This window comes from Carassius gibelio, chromosome B6 (assembly GCF_023724105.1).
Source record: "Carassius gibelio isolate Cgi1373 ecotype wild population from Czech Republic chromosome B6, carGib1.2-hapl.c, whole genome shotgun sequence".
Classification (NCBI taxonomy): Eukaryota; Metazoa; Chordata; class Actinopteri; order Cypriniformes; family Cyprinidae; genus Carassius; species Carassius gibelio.
This window is the reverse complement of record NC_068401.1, coordinates 12,698,912-12,723,521: the sequence shown is the minus strand read 5'-3', so window position 1 is coordinate 12,723,521 and position 24,610 is coordinate 12,698,912. Positions and strand designations below refer to the sequence as shown.

The 24,610-nt window shown below is 37.8% G+C and overlaps 1 protein-coding gene across 2 annotated transcripts in view; it reads right to left on the bottom strand.

The window, feature by feature from the left end:
- Positions 1 to 24,610, bottom strand: part of ror1 (receptor tyrosine kinase-like orphan receptor 1) — a 115,394-nt gene that overhangs the window by 25,274 nt on the left and 65,510 nt on the right. The window contains exon 2 of one of the 2 annotated variants that reach the window (XM_052558074.1): positions 5,052 to 5,123. The exons of the other annotated variant lie outside the window; for it this stretch is intronic. Within the exon in view, the coding sequence (XP_052414034.1) occupies positions 5,052 to 5,123 (72 nt within the window). The remainder of the gene's footprint in view (positions 1 to 5,051; positions 5,124 to 24,610) is intronic. 2 annotated transcript variants of the gene reach the window in all.

The following is a 24,610-nucleotide window of genomic DNA, read 5'->3' as shown; positions in this document are numbered from 1 at the left end:
GCCAGAGGGGACGTCAGAACCTCTTGAAGCTTCTGGAAACTTCTGTCTCCAGAAAATCTGTCTTGCCAGGCCTACAGCTAACTTTGATAAGGGGCCAGCAAAAACATGACAACCCCCAATATTTCATGAGTGGTGGGAGGGAAATAAAAGTGCTTGCAGTGAGCTCAGCAGATCTGACCCATTCTGGTCGGAGTAAGGCCATAGAGGGGAATGTTCAAATCTATGGGAAAGTTACACACACCGTATGTTGAAACACTTTGTGGTGAAGGACCTCAACCAGAATTAGGGTAAGAGTGGATATACAATGGTATGTGTGTGTTTGCGAAAACAATGGGATCTAAACAGTATTAGTAACGTGTGGTTTGAGTGCAAATACCCTTTCATACATTTGGATAGATTATGAAATGTACAGTCCAAAATTAACATCCCAACCAAAGATTGTGATAGAACACACACATATAAACCAGTAAATAAACGAAACTCTTTAATGGTATATCATAAAAATGACAATGATACTTTGTTACACATATGTTGTACTTCTTCAGGTTGTATATACTAAAGTAACACATACAATGGGTTGTTTTAGATGTACAAATGCCTATGAATACTAATGAGATCATCTTGGCAAAAAACAGACAGTCAAAGTTGTTTCATACAAATAATGTTATCCTGTGTAGAGTTCCCTGGGACTTCCTGTGGAGTCATATGATCGGTTTGGCAGACGTGCTCTGACAGGCTCTTGATGGCATCCTGACAAGCCCATGTGGTGCAGCCAAGAAGCAAAGAGTGAAAGTAAACTTTTCCTCTCACTCAGCACGGATTTACTATGAGCATATCAAACATACAGTCCAACAATCTGTCAATATACTTACACTTGATTAAAAGAGTCTTATAGACCAGGGCATTGGGCAGTGACTAAATACTATTACAAACTAAATCAATTACCTATATATATATATATATATATATATATATATATATATATATATATATATATATATATATATATATTTGCAGTGCAAAAGTGGGGTTCCAAAAGTAAACAAACAAGCAAAAAAACTACAAAAACAATTCCCATAGAGACTTAAAGAAAGGTATATTTTATTTTATACTTTTTATTTATTATTTATTCATTAATTGTTTTTTTATATAAATAGCTTTTATATTAAACTGCTGTTTCTGATTCAACTATGCCATTCACTATGTTTCAGGAGACGAGTAGTTCATTCCTCTATTGAAGACATCTAATTTATGTGTTTATTCAGTCACACATGTATATTCGAAGCAATAGCCAAAAATACATTTTATTGGGTCAAAATGATTGATTTTACTTTTAATGCGAAAAATCATTAGGATATTAAGTGAAGATCATGTTCCATTAAGATATTATGTAGATTTATTACCATAAATATATTAAAACTTAAGATTTGATTAGTAATATACATTGCTAAGAACTTAATTTGGACAACTTTAAAGGTGATTTTCTCAATATTTTGACTTTTTTGCACCCTCAGATTCCAGATTTTCATATAGTTGTATCTCAACCTAATACTGTCCTATTTTAACAAACCATACATTAATTGAAAGCTTATTTATTCAGCTTTCATATGATACATGGATCTTTTATGACTGGTTTTGTGGTCCGGGGTCATGTATAAAATTATAAATAATAATGGTAAATACTAACTTTTGATTGACATGTTATGCCACATTACTTCACCATGAATTTATGGTGGTAGGAATAGCTCTCCTTCCCAGTCTCTTCAAATTCAGTGGCATCTACTTACAGGAAGTCAGACTCTGATGCAGTGCAAGAAATGTGACTTTGATGAGAAAATTAATAAAAGTATATTGAGAGGGAGCCATGAGTGTGGCCCCAGGGTGACAGCCGCAGGCCCCACAGTTCTGCAGGTACATCCACAATATTAGTCCTGCTGTGGTAGGGGTTGAATTCCTCTGACTACCATTCACCTTTCAAAAACCCTAGCGCTGACAGCAGAGCTCCGCAAACTGCTTCTAGGGTTACCAGGAATCTGGTGGTAGATTTGAGCAGGATTTTGTTGATATATATATATATATATATATATATATATATATATATATATATATATATATATATATATATATATGAAGAGTTAAAATGCAAAAGCCATCAGAGCCAAAAAAGCCATCTGAAATGTTCTTATGTCTATTTATTTAAAACAAAATTACTAAACCTACACATGAAAGCCTGAGAAAAAGGATTTTAGAAGAAAATTTAAGATGGCACTTAAAGGCTTTTACATCTGAAATATAGTATACACACACACACACACAGTGCATATACTTTTCTGCTTTTGAAAACACTGTTAATATTGTTAATTATTAACAAATTATTTTGTTATATTGACTGTTTTTGTCGTTTTTTTTTTTTTACAGCAAATTAGTTTTTAAAAATTTTAATATAAAGGCTTAACAATTTAGCAATAATTTATAATAACCATTCCATTTAAATATCCCAATGATTTAATTTGGCAATATTACTGTATGTACAACAATAATAAGATAAAAGCTAATTGTTAAGTATCCAAACAACCTCCTGTCTTTATAATATTAATATAGCTACGGTGTTATTTTTTTCCACACAAAATAACTTTGACAATGTGCATCAAAAATGCTGCAAAGGCAAATTACTACAAAATACATTAATAGTACAGATTTTTGGAGTCTCAGTCATTTCCTATGGTCCCCATCGCAACATAAGAAACCACAGTGATATACCTGAGGTCTGGGTGACAAGCGACTAACATACACAGCATCCAACTAATACTCCACTCCCTTTTATTCTTACTCTTGTCCTTTCACACCTCCTCCCTTTTCTTTTCCCTCCTCTCTTTCTACCGCCCTCTTGCTCTCGTTCCAGACATGTCAGGTCTGAGGACAGCTGGAGGAAAAGATCCCGTCCTTCCCCTGGCGGATCTCTTCTTTATCCCTCCATCTTAATTTCCTTTATCCAAACATCAGCTCTTTTACAACAATATACAAATATGGCTTTCCAAAAATGGAACCAAATGAAGAATCCAACCACAGGGGGATCAGTTCCGACCCATAATGCATCTGACTGACAAGCCTAATCTTCTGGACACTTCCACTTCCTTTTAATGATGTAAGGATGCGGTGACTGGTTAGGAACTTCAGCCAGAAGGAACAAGCTGCACACAAACCCACACATACATGTAATTCAGTTGTTTATTTATCAAGGTTCGGCAGATGATTTGAAGAAGTAATTTGACCATCTAAAGTTAGCAGGATCGAGACAATGGCTTCTTTTGTTGCCAGTGTGGATGTGTGTGGAGAGTAGGCTCTTTGTTAACTGCACTGATAGTTATTGGAGGGAAATGGATGTCCAAGTCTGTCATACCATTTCTGCTAAATCAGTTTCAAAGGAGGCAATGAGATAAATAGGAAGACATGAGCATATTCATTCTTGGATGTGGAATCTACAAGTGAATGCAACAAAATGTTACATTTTATATAATTTAAAATGTATACTTATTCAAAGCTAAATATGATACAGCAGGCTTTAAATATAATCAAAAACGATTTCAGTGCTAATTGTGTGAAAATCCCTCCGTACTTAGCTTCTAATAAAAGACAGAAACAAAGTCATGAACAGCATGTTAAAGTATTAGACATATTATATTTGAAGAAAACTCAAGAATCAAGGTAAATATACCTAGAATATATTTTTTTAAATGTTAATTATCTCAAGAGTAATTTTCTTAAATATAAAATACAACATTCAAACAAAAGACCAATTTTCTAAAATTATGCAAAAAATTACAAAAGTTGCAAAAAGCATAAAAATATGATTATGTCAAGTTTTTTTGAGATACATAAAATTATTTTATTTGTAATAAAAAAGAATACACACACACACAAATATATATATACATTATATATATATATATATATATATATATATACACATACACACACACACACACACACACACACACACATATATATATATATACACATATATACATACGTGTGTGTGTGTATATATATATATATATTAATATATAAAATAATAATTGGAGATTAAATGTAAATGTAAAAAAAAAAAAAAAAAAACGAGAAAAATTATGAAATTGTCATTTTGATACACTCATATATACCAAATTGTTAGTAGACAAATCAAATAAACTAATGAAAGTGTGGAGTAAGTTTTAGTTTAAATTAAGTTTAATTTAGTTAATATACAGTTGAAGAAACACCCATATATAAAAAAAGGGTTATCAGACGTGAATTGCCGTGAGATCTTTTGTTTCTTTAAACCTTTTCTGTTTTCTGACCTAAACCATAAGTCAACTGCTGGTCATAAGGAAAAGCCTCAAAGTCAGAAGAAAGTTCTTGTGTTGACAGCTGTGTTCAAACACCCGGCAACAAATCTGACTGAGATTTAAATATTAATCCCAAAGCAATTAGGACAATTTGGAGAAATCACATAGCGGACATAATGACTCCAATTCTCTTATTAGGTTAATTACTACTGAGTTTTATTCAAGAGAGGAAAAACACTTAAATGAAACGACAAATAAAAGAATGACAGAAAAGGGGCTTGGAATGGAAATAATGGAACAGAGTGCTAAAATTACGTATTTGTAGGTATTTGTGCATGTGCATTCATGAGAGAGGAGTTATAAGTGGGCACTGTGAAATCTTATGAAAAATACAATCTTGCTTGAATTTTCCTGACTTTTGTTCCAACTTGCATCTAAAATGACAGACACAATAGATCTAGGTTTACCATGACAATGGAAACCCCCAAATCAGTGCATAATGTCCCAAACCAAGGAATTGGTATGACTTAAGACACATAACAAGATTCTTTCAAAATGTTGCCATCCTAGAGCTCACATGTTCCTGCTAGAAATGCTGTCTGCTTTGGCAATCAAAACTAACATTCATCTCCAGACAAAACATGCAGCAATCGCTGCCGATCTGTCACATTACTGTAGTCCTAATGGTGTCCTTGAGTGGCCTAACAGAGCTGGGCTAAAACTCACCTCTTTCAGCTCCGCTGGACATGTTCCAACTGGAGGCGGCCACCACATTTGGGTCTGAAGGAATCTCTGCGCCTGCAGATACAAAGCCAGAACAGAAAGTCAAAGAGAGGCATATTTCAGACTGTGGTGTTATCATGGCACAGACAGACAGACAGATAATTTTGTGCAAATGTACATGACCCCTTATTTAATTTAATACAGTTTTCAGATTAACCCACAAAACATTATGTGATAGTAATCTGATCTAACACTTTTTTTATTACCTTTTCAGTTCAGTATTCTGGCCTTAATTCACTTTTGTGAGAACTATGATAAACGTACAGCAAGAATGTGAAATTAAAGAGACGGTCATGTTGCTATTAGTGCTCTGTGTGTGTTCAGGAGTGTGCAGGTAAAAGGTGTGCCTCTAATATATGAAGATTACAGACTTGTTACTGTACAAAGGACATTTTATTACAGCGTAGCAGCACAATATGGGCAAGTGTTGACAGGTTCAGAGTTAGTGATGCTCATCTTACAATGGCCCCCTTTGAGTCAGACCAGGGATATTTTCATCATTTTACTACAGAACACAATAAACAATGGACTGGGGCAGTAATGGAGTCTGAAAAGAGGTGCAAGGTGCTCCAGGAATGTACGGAATTAGTTCAATTCTCTCCCTTTTTTTTTACGTATGCTTAATCAGAGGTGGAATAAAATGGAGACAGACTAAATGAATGACTGAAAAATGAATGGGAAATCCCAACACGCAATCTGGTGGTTGTCTGTGAAGACATTTCCAATTAGCTTAATGGAAATGACCTGTTTTAGTCCTTAACAAGATTTGAGCTAAAGAATCTAAATCAGGGGTGTCCAAACCTGATCCCGGAGCTCCAACCAGCTCCAAAATACTTGGAGGTTCATGGGTTTCATAGGTTCGTGAAGACAGAAGTTGTACTTGCATGACTAGAAAATGGTTTTCCAAGATGGCTGCTGTGTAAACTAACTTGCTTTAAAAAAGCCATTTAGTCTGACAGCATAATCTCAAGTAAACTCTAAAACAGTGCACATACACTCTTACAATCTTGAAGACAAAGACTACGGTCACCAACGACTACCAAAGCAAACATATGCTCACAGTGTGTGTGCATTTGCATCTGTGCATGAGTGCATCCCTATGTAGGGTTCTAGTAATGGATCACAGAGACTCCCTGCTGACTGGGCTCACATTGGAGGATAAATCTCCAGTGTGCTGACAGGTTCAGAGCTCTGCTGGAACTACAGCGGGGGGTGGGGGGTGTTTGGGGTTACTTTTTGTGGACATCTTGCTCTACCTAGTCCATGAATGCCAAAGACGTAAGGTGTGCTTCCATTCAGAAATATTACACAAATAAAAATATATACTGCTCAGTGAGAGCTTTTGATTTTCTCGCTGGTCTCTCCACAATGGCCGTTTATTCGGGTGACATGCTTTTTTTTTATTAATAAAAATGTGAAATTAAACAATTTAAAGGTAAATATATAAACATACATTTCATACCTGATATTTGCATGTTCTACTTATTTTCAAGCTTATTAGTGTATAACAAAACAAGCTAAAGTCAAACTGTCTGCTGAATTTGCTTACTGTGTACAGCTTTCCTAACTGTTCACTTATGAGGCTCCATGAGTGATGGGATGCTGTCTTAGAAGGCACCCACACGTGTAGGCAGTGGAGAAGCTCCCTAGGTTTTACTTTAAAAGAGCTCTAGCGGTGGAGTGAAATAAATACACAAATCTCACAGCTAGAGAGGCAAAGGGTGAAGAAAGAGATAGACAAGTGTCAAAGTGTGAACATAGAAGTGTTATTACGTTAACTGGGTGTTAATTCAATGTTAAATATGCCTGGTGTTAATAAACATGCCACTTTAATGAGCTGCTGATACACACACACACACACCTGTTAGTGCCAATGAACTGTCTTGTGTGGCAGTGTGCACACACATACATAAAGCACCACATGCTACCGTTGCTGGGGTAAAGACCAGCAGCTGCAGGGGCAGGTGGTTTAATGCCTCTTACACGATGACACTGACTGCAAATGCGAATTACACTCATTAGTGTTGTATCTATGACAGCTCTCTTCATCTGCTCGTTACATTATAACCATTACTCATTATAGCATGACCTGTCACTTTCATCCGAGTCAAGTGTGGAGCCAAATTAGGATCTTCTAAATATACTTTACAAGTGTCACATTACTTTATGTGACATTATACATTACACATTTTGTTGTATAATCATCCCTTTTAACATGGCAGACACTATATCACCACACACACACACACACACACACACACTCCTAAATCCACTTTTTGTAATGTATTTTCAATTAATTACTCATTTGACACAATGGCGTATTTATATTAATTTGGGGGGGATTTTTTCAGCAAATATTTATACAAGGAATTAATTGTGAGTTATCTGATTAGCTAATCAATTTATCCATATAATTAATCTGGACATTTTTTTCCAGAGACAGCTCTATTTATACATTTCAGCTGGTGTGACACAGGTCAGCTGAATATATCAAAACAGACATCCACATCTGCTAGCTACCCATCATTAGCTAATCATGAAATATTAGGCAAATTGCAGTGTAATTTGGAGATACCCTTTCTTATGTTGCCAAACAACAAAGGCAGCTTTAATTGGGAACATTTGTTAATTTTAATCTTAAAGGAAAGCAGTACACCTGAAAAATCAAAAGAGAATACACAGGAAACACTCTGGTACAGCATTCACAATAAGTACATGCATCTGAAAGCACATACTGTAAAAGGTTACAAGTTTTAGTCTGATTTCAGTGTTACATTCTTTCTATTCACTTATTGCACTTATATAATAAATGAATATCTTGATTTCCACTATTATAAAAACTACTAAAATATACAAAAGAGAAATTCAAATTATTAAAATTAAATTGAAGAAGCAAAAGAGGGACAGGAATGTGCATTTTACTTAGCACACACACACACACACATATACATACATTATATATACACATACATTACATATATATATATATATATATATATATATATATATATATATATATATATATATATATATATATATATATATATATATATATAACTCAAAAATCTAAGACCTTTTCTATGTACACAAAATGCCTATTTCTCTCAAATATTGTTCACAAATCTGTCTAAATCTGTGTTAGTGAGCACTTCTCCTTTGTCGAGGTAATCCATCCACCTCACAGGTGTGGCATATCAAGATGCTGATTAAACAGCATGATTATTGCACAGGTGTGCCTTAGGCTGGCCACAATAAAATAAAATGTGCAGTTTTATCACAGCACAATGCCACAGATGTCACAAGTTTTGAGGGAGCGTGCAATTGGCATGCCGACTGCAGGAATGTTCACCAGAGCTGTTGCCTGTGAACTGAATGATAATTTCTCTACCATAAGCTGTCTCCAAAGGCGTTTTGGAGAATTTGGCAGTACATCCAACCGGCCTGACAACCAGACCAGCCCAGGATGTCAACATCCAGCATCTTCACCTCTTAGATCAACTGAGACCAGCCGCCCAGACAGCAGCTGCAACAATTGGTTTGCATAACCAAAGAATTTCTGCACAAACTCTCATAAACCGTCTCAGGGAAGCTCCTCATCGTCCTCATCGGGGTCTCAATCTGACTGCAGTTTGTCGTCGCAACCAACTTAAGTGGGTAAATGCTCACATTTGAGAGCATCTGGCACTTTGGAGAGGTGTTCTATGAATCCCTGTTTTCACTGTACAAGGCAGATGGCAGACAGCGTGTATGGCGTCGTGTGGATGAGCAGTTTGCTGATGTGAACGTTGTGGATCAACTGGCCCATGGTGACGGTGAGGTCATGGTATGGGCAGGTGTATGTTATGGACAACGAACACAGGTGCATTTTTTTGATGGGATTTTGAATGCACAGAGATACCGAGATCCTGAAGGCCCATCATTGTGCCATTCATCCACGACCATCACCTCATATTGCAGCATGATAATACATGGCCTCATGTAGCAAGGATCTGTACATAATTTCTGGAAGCTGAAAACATCCCAGTTCTTGCATGGCTAGCATACAAAACCGGACATGTCACACATTGAGCATGTTTGAGATGCTCTGGGTTGGCGTATATGACAGCGTGTTCCAGTTCCTGCCAATATCCAGCAACTTCGCACAGACATTGAAGAGGAGAGGACCAATATTCCACAGGCCACAATCAACAACCTGATCAACTCTATGTGAAGGAGATGTGTTGCACTACATGAGGCAAATGGTGGTCACACCAGATACTGACTGGTTTTCGATATTTTGACTGCATCTAAAAAAAATCTCACACACTTATAAATCATAACACATCTCAGATTTAATGGAGGGCAACTGAAATGTCTTCATATTCAGTGGGAGACCCAACTTGGGACAGGTGCCAGGGATCTGGTTTTGCGTATATGAGAAAGATGACTACTACTGAATTTAAAATCATGCAAACTGAAGTTTACAACCATGCAATCAAATATGATTTCATGATTTGTTTCCTAAAACTGAAATGATGGCTTTTTATGCTGTCCCTGTTATTGATGTGAGTCATTTTATATTATAATTACTTTTCATATTTTCTGCTATTATATTTTTGAAGAATGCAATAAAATGAGCTATTTCCCAAGTAGTTTATCCCATGAAATACCATCCACTGGTGGCATATTACTATAAACTTAATTCAGAAGTCAATATTATAGACAGACAGAGACAGACGTGAAAGTGACAAGAAAGTGGAGTGACATACAGCCAAGTATGGTAGACAGATAGATAGACAGATAGATAGATAGACAGATAGACTGACAGACAGACAGACAGACAGACAGACAGATAGATAGATAGATAGATAGATATGTTCTTGCCAGATGTTTTCTAATCAAAGCAACAAAAGGCACTATTGACGTCAAGTAAAAGAAACTTTGGAAATGAACAAAGTCTTTAACTCTGTGAGGTCATAATTACTCTGTCACCATCTAATTGTACGGTCCCCTTCAAGCAATTAAATAAAATGAACAGCTGGCTGAGTCTTTATGAAGAGTTGCGTGATCTTCCTGGGTTTGAACACTGCCTGACGACCTTACTGAATTACTAGCATAATTATGTCGGCACTTGGATGTGAATGGAAAATGTGAAGTTAGCTGGGCCAGAGACAATAAAGCTTTTTAATGACAGGGAGAATGTGAGGGAAAAGCCCAGGCTGATGATTCCAACCATAAACTCTTCTGTTTGGAGGTGATCGCTGAACCTGGCCCAAATGCTGAAGTTTGACTTGGCTGGGAGAATGCCTCAGGTGACAGAAGAATAAACCTGAGTGAGAAAGAGAGCGCAAGAGATGGAGAAGATCCATCATAGAGAAAGATGGCTGTTTCACCTTCTAAGGTGTCACCTGATCCATATAAAAGGATCACCCAGCCTCCACCTGAATAACTCCACCTGAGTGCACCAAGGGGAACAGGAACCAAGCAACCCCCAAATCCTCCACCACCTACCCCACCATCCTGTCTCAGGAAGCCGAGCTGTAATGTGATAACTCTGTTCAGGCTCCAAGGACCCAGATGGCCTGGTGTAGACTAGGCATAGACAGGCTGGAGACTGGGCAATGAACCAGGGTGAGTGCTGGCCATGGGTGCTGTAACACAAGGATCTTTCCCATTAGCACAACAAACACCAGAGCAGAACAAAGCATCTGATGCAACTGAAAGGTAGTCTCTCCTCTGGTTAGCCCTCTTTAGCAAGACAACAGCCAGGCCCACCGCTGGGCAGCCCTCTTGGGAGCTAAAAGGAAAGAGCTAGCATTAGCCCCAGGGAGAAAGTACTTAGCTGTAAAAAGTGAGCATCTGCTTTAGAGTTTTAGTTTTTTTTGGAGTGGGGATTTTCTTTAAATTTCTGGCAAAATTAGTACTAAGAAAAATGTAGTGTCCGAACATATATAATATGTGAAAAAAATTTTTTTTTTAGAGTGACTAGTGGTGTAGTGCAACCAAAGTCAACATTACTGTTTTAAAGTGACACTTTATTGCGTTCACAGCTTCATTGCCACACCATCTTTCAGGAGTTCAAACTATTGTAAATTGTCCTTCATCTCCTATGTAACACCGGAATGTCAGATTAATATTAATGAATCTGTTTACTATTGTTAACCAACACAAGTTCTCAACTAGTTCTTAGTTTGTATTTCTTAAAAGCCCATTTGGTGTAAAACAAAAGTGATAATTCACCAAAACTCACTGAAATATTATTTATAATCCTGCAAATGTATATATATACAGAATATTTGAAGTATTTGAAGTACTCTAAATTACGAGTGGCTTAGCTTGGCAAGCTATAGTTTCAAAGCAGCTTGCCCAGCGCAGGCTAATGTGTTGCTGAAACAGCAGTGCAGCACACAGGCTGATGGATATTATATCAGGATATCCCATGCAATCAAGATCAACGGGGGAAGATTAGCATATTCCTGAGAGGACCCCGAACCACTTCAAAGCTGGTGCTTCATTTACCTACGGTCTAATTTCAGGGGCCTGGAGTGATGTTTAGTCCAATGCGCAACACGTCACAGACATGATATTGCTTTACCATTTAATCACCCGTTTACTCACATAACGCAATCTCTGGGCATTTCGGGTCACTCTGAGATCTCACAGGAGCATTTCGGAATGTGCTCTGCTGGTTACCACCTACTGTAGAAGTCATTTGTTTTCTGCTGTCAGCCAGGAGAAAGCGATCTCCCAGTGCCAGACCACTGGTGTGGAACAGACTCCAGTCGCATAATCAGAATCTGGACACAAGCACAATCTCAGGTGAAGAGAGAAAGACACATGTGATTGGAAACTGCACAGTGAAACCTTGTCGGTACTCCAAAAGATCTCATATATAACTGACACAGATTCACTAAACCAACCCCAGCAACCTCAACCTGAGAAGCGTTTGGGACGGATAGGAACTGGAGATGCCCCAGTTAATTTTGGACAATTTAGAATGTCATTACAGTTTAAACTTCACGGGAGGCCGAGGGTTTGATCCAAATCCTCATGATCAGTTTCCAAACCCTTTCCTCAGTCTTTCCCTAAGCTTGATAGAAATAATAGAGAGGGTGTAATGAACAAAGCAAGCCAGTTGGATCTGAATTGCGTAGCATCTTAAACCATTTAAAAGCGGTGATTGTTTTCTGCCTAAGGGATGATTGCAGAAAATGACACTGACAAGACAAAGTGTTTGAGGACTACCAGTGATGCTTCAGAGTTGTCCATCATTTAAGCTCTTTATATCCAGGACACAAGCCCCCATACTGCACCTGGTGTTACACAACTACTCCATTCTGAACTCTAGTCCCTTAAACTACTTACTGATGAGAGTTTATATTAAGACTTGACAAGCATACTTTTCTTTCTTGGCATATTTCCTATTAAATTTTTAGGGGAAGTCGTGGTCTAGGGGTTAGAGAGTTTGACTCCTAATCCTAGGGTTGTGGGTTCGAGTCTCAGGCTGGCAATACCACGACTGAGGTGCTCTTGAGCAAGGCACCAAACCCCCAACTGCTCCCCGGGCGACGCAGCATAAATAGCTGCCCACTGCTCTGGGTGTGTGTTCACCGTGTGTGTGTTCACTGCTGTGTGTGTGCACTTTGGATGGGTTAAATGCAGAGCACGAATTCTGAGTATGGGTTATATCTTTAGTTTATATCACAGATAAACAAAGATGAGTACTGTCAAAGACGTTTATAATATTAAGAAAACATTATCTGTTAGCATTCACAGTCAACATCTATACTTTTATATGGTAATTGCAATTTACAGTTCATTTAGTCAGAATAAACCGCTACTTTTGAATGAACATCAATGGAGAATTTTCTCAACTAGGATGTTATAATGCTATGCTAAGCCTGGAAGCCAAGATGTTAGTTTGCCACATGAAACAAGCAACGGTAAAATGTATGTAAATAAAATAATTAATAAATACAACATAACTGATATTCTAACATTTCTAATCAGGCAACGAATAGAGTACATGTAAGCGCTACCTCAGCAAAAAGATAAAGACATTTATCTTATAACATTTTAAATGTGCATATGTGCTTAAATGCATATATGGAATAAAAGCCACAAAATTGCAATTTGCATGGCATTCTTAAAGTCATTATCAAGACCACAAATCTGACCACAGAAGAGGTGTAATACCCGAAATATGAGATTTACAAATGAGATGATTCGTTTACTTGGCCAAGAAAACCCACAATCGAATAAAAATCAATCGCTTTGGTCCATTTCTTAAACACAAAGGTGTTTCCGTGTGCTTGTAACTCCTTTTCCAAAGGGTTACTTCCTTGCCTATATGCAAAAGTTAATCTCCCTCATTTATGGTAAATCTTACAGCTGGGAAATGGGAGACAAGTACGACAGATATGTCATGGGCGATGTGTTACGCTATCAGCACCAGACACTATTCGTGTGGAAATGGAGGAATGTGTGCGCACAAGCTTTTAGTTCACAGAACGGCTGCATTGATACATATTCATAAAAACACTACTGGGAAACTAATCACATAAAACGCTCGGACATTGATCAATACAAGCCGTTTGTCTTTAAACATGATCCATTGATGGCTGCTATTCACAAGTCTGCCCAGACGGAATGGAAAACATCTGTGGGCTTAAGAGCCTCTTTCACATACTATATCTTTGTCACCTGACCCAATGGTGTGACAGTCACGGCAAGATGAACCAGATTATGAGCCAGAACCGTCTATGTTTCCAGTAAAACTTAAAGCCATTTATTATTTCTCTTTTCTTCCAGCCCAGTCTTTCTATTGTTGCTTAGCCAGCTTTGGAGAAAGTGCCAGTGGGATGTCTACAGCTTTAGATGCCTCCAGCTTTCTCTTCTGTCAATCATACGGATGGTCTCTTGATAGCACATCCCTCAAGGGTTAGAGAAATAAAAGCTGCAGAATTCCAGAGAACCTTCAGCTGACATAATGAGGAAGACAGTACACGCGCATGAGAGAGGAAAAGCAAGTGAAAGAGTTGGTGACAAAGACAGATAGAGAGAACTGAGGTCAACTGGACAAACTCAGCCAAAAATCCAAAGTATATTCCATCTGGTGCAAGTAAAAAAAATAAAATAAAATAACAAGGGAGTCTTCCGGGGAACTTTTAAGAAGACTTTGATTGATTCACTATATTAAAGAAAAACATTATTTCTGCTGTTATATGCGATGTCCTGCTGAGTATTATTCCTCTGGAAAACCACAAAGACTTTCATAAGACGACAACACAGGGAGAAGCATGCATAGACTGTCAAGCAAAGGAATCGAAGAGAAGTTGATGAAATAATCTGTACAATTGTAAAACTGGTGGACGAATCTCTAGGGGAAAGTTTATACTTTGAAAGAGAGAAAAAATATATATAGAAATACTATACAGAAAAGGGTGAATTCCCTAAAACGTTGGGGTGGAATGCATGGAGCAGTTTCATACAAAAAGTCTTAGGGGCCATTCACACAGAATGCATTTTTGATTTTAAAAAAAGTGATGGAATGGAAAAAATGCAAGATCTAGTGACACTGAAATATTTTTAACTTAAGCGTTGCATTTTAAGAATCCAGTGTCGTGCTCAAAACCCTGCAAAAGACACAAGTGCAATGGTTAAAGACGCCTGTCTAGAGTGTGTTCACATAAAAAAACCCAATGGAAAAGCAGCATAGTTGAATGCAAAATTACATTCTATGTGAACAGCCCCCTAATCACTCTGCAACTCACTAACCGCCTGCAATTTAGTTTAACCAGGTGCTAAATGCATTGAAACAGCATTGCAGAATTTGCAGAAAAATTATCTTCTGTCATCATTTACTCACCCTTATTTCGCTCCAATCGTGTATGAGATTGTACAGAGCAGAAAATTTGATATTTTGAAGAACACTAAGGTCCAAAGATTGAGGTCTGGAACATCATGGAGAGTGAGTAAATTATAACAATTAAAATTTTTGCATGAACTTGAATTTTACCAATATCTCTACTTAGGATGTCTGTTTTTAGCCGGTTGTCATATACAGCTATTTTGGTTTAATTTTGGTTGGACATCACTTCATACGCCTGTGTTTTCATGGGGTGAACATGGCAGCACTGAAAGAAGAACAATGAAAGACGATGTGCGGGAAGCCTGGATCTGGTTAGACACTGGGCTGTAAACAACCAGAGCCATGAGGGATGAGTCATGGGTGTGTGTACAGTAAAAAATGTTTTCATCATTTTGTTATATGATCTCTTTTTCCATCCATTTAATCTAACACAATAATTTCTGTCATTTTAACTTTTCAAATGTAAGTTTTCAGTTGATTTTCAATATATAACAATATATTTATATAAAAAAGAGTGCCATAAGGAAAGTCTTATGAACTTCAATGTGAATTGGAAAAAATGACGAAAAGAAACAAGATCATATTAAAGCACACCATGAAACAAATAGCACAAAAAAGTACAGTAATATGCACTAGCAGGAGAGAGAATATAATGCAGGATTAAACTGTGGGGCTTACCAGCAAGTGAAGATTTGTTAATTAATCAAGCATTAACTAAGTGGACTCTCCAGATAACTTGATTCAAGAGTAAATGATATGCAGCACATGATGGGTCCAAAAAAGTGAACAGCAGGAAAAAATTCCAGGTGGAAGTAAATCCAATGGGACAGGAGCCCCAGAAGCATGAGACCTGCCTGCTTGCCATCTTTGATCATAGGCACTTAAGTCTGGTCAAGGAAGCTTTTGAGCGAATCACATGAGCCATAAATGTAAATGGCTGATGGTACCACAAGAAAGCACATAGACCAAACCCTACACTAATGACTATTCTGTGATGTTAAATGCAGCAGACAGAAAAAAAAGAAAAATAAAAGTTGAAAAAGTACATTTTATGCTTATACAGCTTTTTTCTTTCAACTGCTTACTCACATTTTCAAAACTTTGCCTCTTTTTCAAAACTTTACACACAAATCCAAGAAATGCACACACCAGAATGTAAAATGCCTCATCTCTTGTGAAATGAAGCAATGCATTCAAAATATAACAATCAGATCTCAAAAGCAAATATTTGTAAACACCGTTCTAAAAAACTGCAATAGTAACCCTAAATGGTCACTGTCAAAGCATATGAATTGTAAATATTTCATTATATTTTAGAAGTATGTTTCTTACAATTTTTTTTATGTCTGAAGAATATTTCCAAACCAACAAAAGGCATGGCCTTCTAATGGCTTTATAATGTACTCAACCATTCACAAGTTTGGGGTTAGTAAGATTTGTATTTTCTGGAAAGAAATGTATTGTTTTATTCAGCAAAGATGCATTAAAATGATCAAACATGACAAGATTTCACACAATATTTCTATTTCAAAGTTCTGTTCTTTTGAAATTTCTATTGATCAAAGAATCCTGAAAAAATGCAGATCATGATTTCTACAAAATAACACCTTTTTTCAACTTTTTAAGAAATAGGGAATCAAATCACCTATTAAAAATTATTTCTGAAAATATGTGAAAATATTTCACAATATTACTGTTTTTACTGTATTTTTGATCAAATAATGCAGCCTTTGTGGGTATAAGAGACTTCTTTAAAAGCGTTTTTAAAAATCCTACTGGACCCAAACTTTTGAATAGACGTGTACAGCAGGTCTGAATCAAAGTCACATAAAGACAAAAGAGATAAAGACAAAAGACAAGACACTGGGTGTAGCACCAAGTGAAAAGTCGATGTAGAAGGAGAAAGGCACCACTAAGAAAGATCTTTTTATATTACCTCATTTCCTGTCACAACTAGCTGTGAGACGTCCCATCTTGCTGAGATAAAATCCTCATGCATTCTGTTAAAACACAACATATTGCTCCTATTTTTGCCCCTCCATCAATACACCAGACTGAAATAATTCTATACACATTGTTTTAAATTGTTAATAATGTGCAGGTAACCAGGGGAGGCTCGGTCCAGCACAGACAGGTTCGGAGAGCGAGGGGTCTGGCCTTCATTAGCCATTTCATTCCCCCTCAGCACCTCCACCTCAGCTCAAGGTCTGGAACCATCCATTTACATCTGCGTAATTGGGGACACATGCAGGTTCACATGTACTAAATCTACCCCCGTCCTGACAGCTCTACCCCCTACAGGGTATCTTGACAAAGCCTTGATATGATCAAATGCTACCTCTTCCAGTTCCAATGGGTCCGTCCCTCAATAAAGCAACAATAAGCAGCCTAGGCCGTAGATGAAGCCAGCATCTGATGGCATATGGAAGATGTTTACACTAATATTGCTGTTCTGATGTTATCACAAGCCTTCATTTAGTGGATCATATGTTCCCGAGAGAGAAGCTCTAGAAGTAGGGACAGATTTTCATGAAAATAGATTAGATGGGGGGTCGACTCATGCAAAGACACATATTGTCTACTGGGGCGTTCTGTCTTTGAAGCAAAATAAGTCTTGTGGAAGGATAGCAAGCATTTTGGAGATACAACAAAGCATTTTTGGGCTGCTTTTAATGTACGATTTCAATTACAGTGACATAGTTCTAGTGCATCCATGGGATTTTAAACAAAAGCATATCTATGGGATCAAAACCAGACAGAATAACAAAACAAAGCTAATGAAAGTGCAACGGACATAATAGTTATAAGAGGTTAACTGCAAACTGTGGTCCCTTTGAAACAACATTATGAATTTCAGTAATTTTTATCAATTTGACTGCAATGTATAACAACGAAACTTAAACTGAATTGAACTAATTTATGATAATATCGTTTTCTGTACAGCTACTTTAAACAGAATTAAATTTGTTTTATAATTGATGAATTTTGGAACACTGGGACTATTATTAAACTGAAGTGAATCCACATTTGAACCAACTTGAGCTGAATAATTACACTATTTCCTTTTGTAGAGCTGCTTGTACTTGAGCTGAACTGAACTTGTTTCATAAATGATGGACTACTATTCAACAGAACTGAATCAACACTGAACTGATCTGAAATGAACAATGCCACCATTGTCTTTGTAGATCTGTTTTACAGCAGAATTTGAATTTGGCTCATATTCGACGTCATTAATTCTGTTATTTTCCTGTTTATTACTGTGAAGCTGCTTTGAAACAATCTGAATTGTATAAAGCACTACAGTATATGAACAAAGGTGACTTGACTTTCAATTTATTTATGGATATTGAAATAAAGAATCAGCCACCGCCAATGACATTCTGATTACGTTATCGTTACAGTTCTCACGGCCATTTAAATGCCCGATGGCTATCGGGACGATCACATAAGTACCTTAAAGCGATTACCCACGAGATCACATGTTAAGATAACTTAAAAGGCTCATATGGACAAAACCTGTGTTGAGACAATCTTATCGCTCCATAATAAAGCCAAATACCTCACATTTTAGCAAGGGTGCACAGTCTGAGAGTCTTAAGTTGGCTTGTCTTTAACTGGGGACTGATACATTTTAGCAGCCTCATGTGAAACATGCACACAGCAGTTAGTATTTTAAGAAAATTGAACCAAAGTGCCCTTTCAGTGATATGATGAGCAATAATTTAACCCGTTCTGGGTCCTTCCCATTACAGTAAGAGTTTCTTGGGCTCTCTGGGGGGGTGGGTTTGGCCCATTGGTCTGTAGACTGATGTGCAGCAATGCCTTTGATTCCGCACATCTGGAAAAGCTGCTCAGCGGTTTAAGGCTGTCCACATACGGTCTTTGAAACGAGCAGCCAACGCTGACAGTCTACAGAGGCCACTGCTCCCATGACAGCAAACCCCCCCTTTCCTTCTGGAAGACTGTTTTATCAAGTCTCATGCAAGCGGTAATAAAAGTTTGGCTTTTTAGTATGGGTTTGTGCATGAATGAGAAAGGGAGACTAGATTTTCTTGCCAAAGACCCACAAATATGATCACCTCGTGGGGGACTCTAATTCTAAAATATAAAGGCATGCCAAATTTCCATTTCCAAAAGACACATTTTTTATATATTTTATGAAATAAAAATATTAAGTGTGATATTATAAAGACACACACACACACACAAAAAAAATCAACTGCTTGCAAAACAAATTATTATTAAGCGTAAGTAAATTATAAATAAACTTCTTTGGAATCCTTTGGGGTCCCTAGACAATAGTTTGAAAAGCCTTTTTCTAGCTTGTTGCTAAAGTAGATGGTTTCTTTCATAATTATATTTATTATATAATTAAGTCACACCAGTATACTCATTTTGCATAAAGGCTCATCTTGACAGCAAATGAGTCTCTGTTAAACTTTATAGACTTCACTAAAGGAGCGCCGGAGCATATAGGCACATCTAACAGACAGAGCGTAATAGAATGTGGGAGCAAAAATTCGGACTAATATATGAATTTTGCTAATATATTTTGCATTTACAACTGGAAACATGGTCTTCCCCCATATACAAAAACAACATTAACTGAAGAATGTGTTGCAGTCAGTAAGATAATTTTTTTTTTTTTTAATTAAAAACAAGGCCATGGTAAACCATTGTGTAATGTAAAAAAACGCTGGTACCTAAAACATTCTAAACCATGACTTTAAAACGAGGTATTTACCGAATCGTCATTTTTGTGTATGGTTAGACTCCTAATTATACTTACTGCTTGTCATTTCAATAGAAAGGGTACATTGGTAGTAGTCCTATCATACACTTTATCTCAAGTCTTGATGATTTATTACCCTGATTTATGGCCTGATTTATGGCCGTACAGTCCGTGTAGATTGACAGGTAGTCAGAAGTGTGCATGGTCAGTTTGGATTGATTTATGACTATAAGGCCTGTCAGTCAAAGCGGTTGCCATGCCACTGGGTGCTGTGACCCTTGATTGACATGGCAGAGGTGTGTAAATCAAAAGATCAAAGAGATCTCAGATTTGACTTGTGTTGTGTTTATTACTGGATATATGATGGTTGTATCTGTAACCAGTGCAGTGGTGGGGGGTTTCTTATGATGGTTGTATCTGTAACCAGAGCAGTGGTGGGGGGTTTCTTATGATGGTTGTATCTGTAACCAGAGCTGTGGGGGGGTTTCTGTGAAGTCCTGTTGTTCACACCTAGAGACAGTGGGGAGGTGTCTGGGTTTTTTCCTGGGGGGGGGGGGGGAAAATGGCTGTGCAAAAGTGAGGGTTTTGATGTCTTGGCAAGATCAATGTTTGTTTGCTCTATATGGTGCTGATACCTAGGCACCGACAGGCCACATGCCCCCCGTCTACAAACACATTTGAAAACGAGGACGATGTCTGGTGTCTTTCCAGGTGAGAATTTCAAAGAGTGAGAGAGACCATTATCTAAATCATCAGCTAACCAAGTCGCTGAAGAGATAAATAATTGAATGTTATCTGAAATTAATAAAATCAAACAAGCATTCCTTAATTTTAAGAAAATACTATCCATAATATGTGATGTGTAAAAGGAGTTGAAATCTCACGCTAATTTTAAAACCGACTTTAAACACACACACACACACACACACACACACACACACACGCACGCACGCACGCACGCACACACACACGCACGCGCGCACACACACACACACACACACACACACAAATGCATGTTGATATTTAAAATAGGTGATACTATTTTCTATATAAAAAATAGTCTCCACTCGTTTCTTAAAACATACAGAGTGGTTTTTACGTTAGGTTGTTGCTCACACCTACATTGTTTCCTTTGAGGCTGCTGTGGCGCCATGTGACACGCCTCTTTTTCGCGACTGTTTTTCGCGTGTACAAAAGCTAACGCCACAGAAGCTGAAGCTTTCTTCAGCGGCTAAAACAGTTTTTTTTTGCTACGTCTTAAAAGTACGAAAACATTTTTAAAAATGTCTGGCTCTCCTAATGGTAAGTCTAGTTTTCATTAACAGCCATTTTAAATCAAATTTGTTTATGTGTGATCACGAGTCATCCCATTATTTGACAGGCAATTTGATGTTCTGTGCACAGAGCAACGGTTATGAGACGATTGTGAACGAAATCAAAGCACTGAACGCGGGCGGTATGTTTGAACGATTGTTTCTTTATTTATTAAAAACCGTTATGTATAACGAATGCGTGTTTATGATCGTTCTTTTTTCATTATCCCCCACCGACAGCACGCCCTCCACAGCCTAACGTTGCGTACGAGGTACCGGGGGTTAGGACTGACATCACACCCGCGCCCGGTAAGTTCTGTTAATAATTTATATTATGTTGTAAAAAATAAAATAAAACTGTACTTGTGGCAGGATTGACGTTTATGATCGTTTTTTTTTCTTTTTCTTTTCCCCTTTCTCATTCATACAAACAGCGAGCGCACAGTCGATTAGTACGGTGAAGGGCCGAGTCGCGAGAGAAAACAGGGGATCGCTCTGTGGGTTTTTATTTTTAATCAATATATAGATCTATTAAAGATTTATCTTACAATGTCAGAAGAAAAAAAGACTAAATAAAACTTTGTGTCTGTGCCAGCTTGTTTAAGACAACTTGTTAACCGGTACCCGTCCGTTACAACTGCGGAACGACATGAAACAGCAAACAGTGCTAGACACGGAACACCATTAGGAAGAAGAGTGGTTGTGACAGCGCAGATCCATTCACCACCGCAAATATCTACTAATTCTACACCTGTTGGTATGTATTAATCATTTGTATTATTATTTAGAATATATATGTATCACATCCATGAAAAAAAAAAAAAATGTTTGTTCTTTCCACTCTAGATTGTACGGGGAGTTTTGCAAACAGTATACCTCAAGCAGTTGCTGATGCAGGTGTTAGAAGACCGTGGGTAAAATCAAGATCACACCATGAACACCAGAATGTGACTGCTCCCCCGGTTCAGCCCGATAGACAAAAGACTGTAGACCCCTGTGAGATCGACGTGATACCTAACACCCCCGAGCGAAAACGTCCGAGACAATCAACTCGTGAGTATAGAGGAATTAAATTAAATTATTATTATTATTACTACTATCGGTATTAATTATTATCAATATTGTACAGAACCAGAAGACAAGGAGCTCTGGGACGAGCATTTTGCCCAAGCATGGGATGGATGTGATATGAACGTCCAATCTAATGTGGATCAGGAGAAGAATTTAAATCAACCCACAGACACTGTTGAAAACGTCGCCGATTCAGATGATGATGATGCAGACAAGCTTCCTTCAAACCAGGAGGAATACAAGAACCAGCAGCTGAACGACACAAACAATGACATTTTGAACACTATTGTCAAGAACCAAGAAAGAATTATAGAGGACCAAGCACGTCATAAACAGTGTCTGTGGGTTGATTTAAATTCTTCTCCTGATCCACATTAGATTGGACGTTCATATCACATCCATCCCATGCTTGGGCAAAATGCTCGTCCCAGAGCTCCTTGTCTTCTGGTTCTGTACAATATTGATAATAATTAATACCGATAGTAGTAATAATAATAATAATTTAATTTAATTCCTCTATACTCACGAGTTGATTGTCTCGGACGTTTTCGCTCGGGGGTGTTAGGTATCACGTCGATCTCACAGGGGTCTACAGTCTTTTGTCTATCGGGCTGAACCGGGGGAGCAGTCACATTCTGGTGTTCATGGTGTGATCTTGATTTTACCCACGGTCTTCTAACACCTGCATCAGCAACTGCTTGAGGTATACTGTTTGCAAAACTCCCCGTACAATCTAGAGTGGAAAGAACAAACATTTTTTTTTTTTTTCATGGATGTGATACATATATATTCTAAATAATAATACAAATGATTAATACATACCAACAGGTGTAGAATTAGTAGATATTTGCGGTGGTGAATGGATCTGCGCTGTCACAACCACTCTTCTTCCTAATGGTGTTCCGTGTCTAGCACTGTTTGCTGTTTCATGTCGTTCCGCAGTTGTAACGGACGGGTACCGGTTAACAAGTTGTCTTAAACAAGCTGGCACAGACACAAAGTTTTATTTAGTCTTTTTTTCTTCTGACATTGTAAGATAAATCTTTAATAGATCTATATATTGATTAAAAATAAAAACCCACAGAGCGATCCCCTGTTTTCTCTCGCGACTCGGCCCTTCACCGTACTAATCGACTGTGCGCTCGCTGTTTGTATGAATGAGAAAGGGGAAAAGAAAAAGAAAAAAAAACGATCATAAACGTCAATCCTGCCACAAGTACAGTTTTATTTTATTTTTTACAACATAATATAAATTATTAACAGAACTTACCGGGCGCGGGTGTGATGTCAGTCCTAACCCCCGGTACCTCGTACGCAACGTTAGGCTGTGGAGGGCGTGCTGTCGGTGGGGGATAATGAAAAAAGAACGATCATAAACACGCATTCGTTATACATAACGGTTTTTAATAAATAAAGAAACAATCGTTCAAACATACCGCCCGCGTTCAGTGCTTTGATTTCGTTCACAATCGTCTCATAACCGTTGCTCTGTGCACAGAACATCAAATTGCCTGTCAAATAATGGGATGACTCGTGATCACACATAAACAAATTTGATTTAAAATGGCTGTTAATGAAAACTAGACTTACCATTAGGAGAGCCAGACATTTTTAAAAATGTTTTCGTACTTTTAAGACGTAGCAAAAAAAAACTGTTTTAGCCGCTGAAGAAAGCTTCAGCTTCTGTGGCGTTAGCTTTTGTACACGCGAAAAACAGTCGCGAAAAAGAGGCGTGTCACATGGCGCCACAGCAGCCTCAAAGGAAACAATGTAGGTGTGAGCAACAACCTAACGTAAAAACCACTCTGTATGTTTTAAGAAACGAGTGGAGACTATTTTTTATATAGAAAATAGTATCACCTATTTTAAATATCAACATGCATTTGTGTGTGTGTGTGTGTGTGTGTGTGTGCGCGCGTGCGTGTGTGTGTGCGTGCGTGCGTGCGTGCGTGTGTGTGTGTGTGTGTGTGTGTGTGTGTGTGTGTTAAAGTCGGTTTTAAAATTAGCGTGAGATTTCAACTCCTTTTACACATCACATATTATGGATAGTATTTTCTTAAAATTAAGGAATGCTTGTTTGATTTTATTAATTTCAGATAACATTCAATTATTTATCTCTTCAGCGACTTGGTTAGCTGATGATTTAGATAATGGTCTCTCTCACTCTTTGAAATTCTCACCTGGAAAGACACCAGACATCGTCCTCGTTTTCAAATGTGTTTGTAGACGGGGGGCATGTGGCCTGTCGGTGCCTAGGTATCAGCACCATATAGAGCAAACAAACATTGATCTTGCCAAGACATCAAAACCCTCACTTTTGCACAGCCATTTTTCCCCCCCCCCCAGGAAAAAACCCAGACACCTCCCCACTGTCTCTAGGTGTGAACAACAGGACTTCACAGAAACCCCCCCACAGCTCTGGTTACAGATACAACCATCATAAGAAACCCCCCACCACTGCTCTGGTTACAGATACAACCATCATAAGAAACCCCCCACCACTGCACTGGTTACAGATACAACCATCATATAT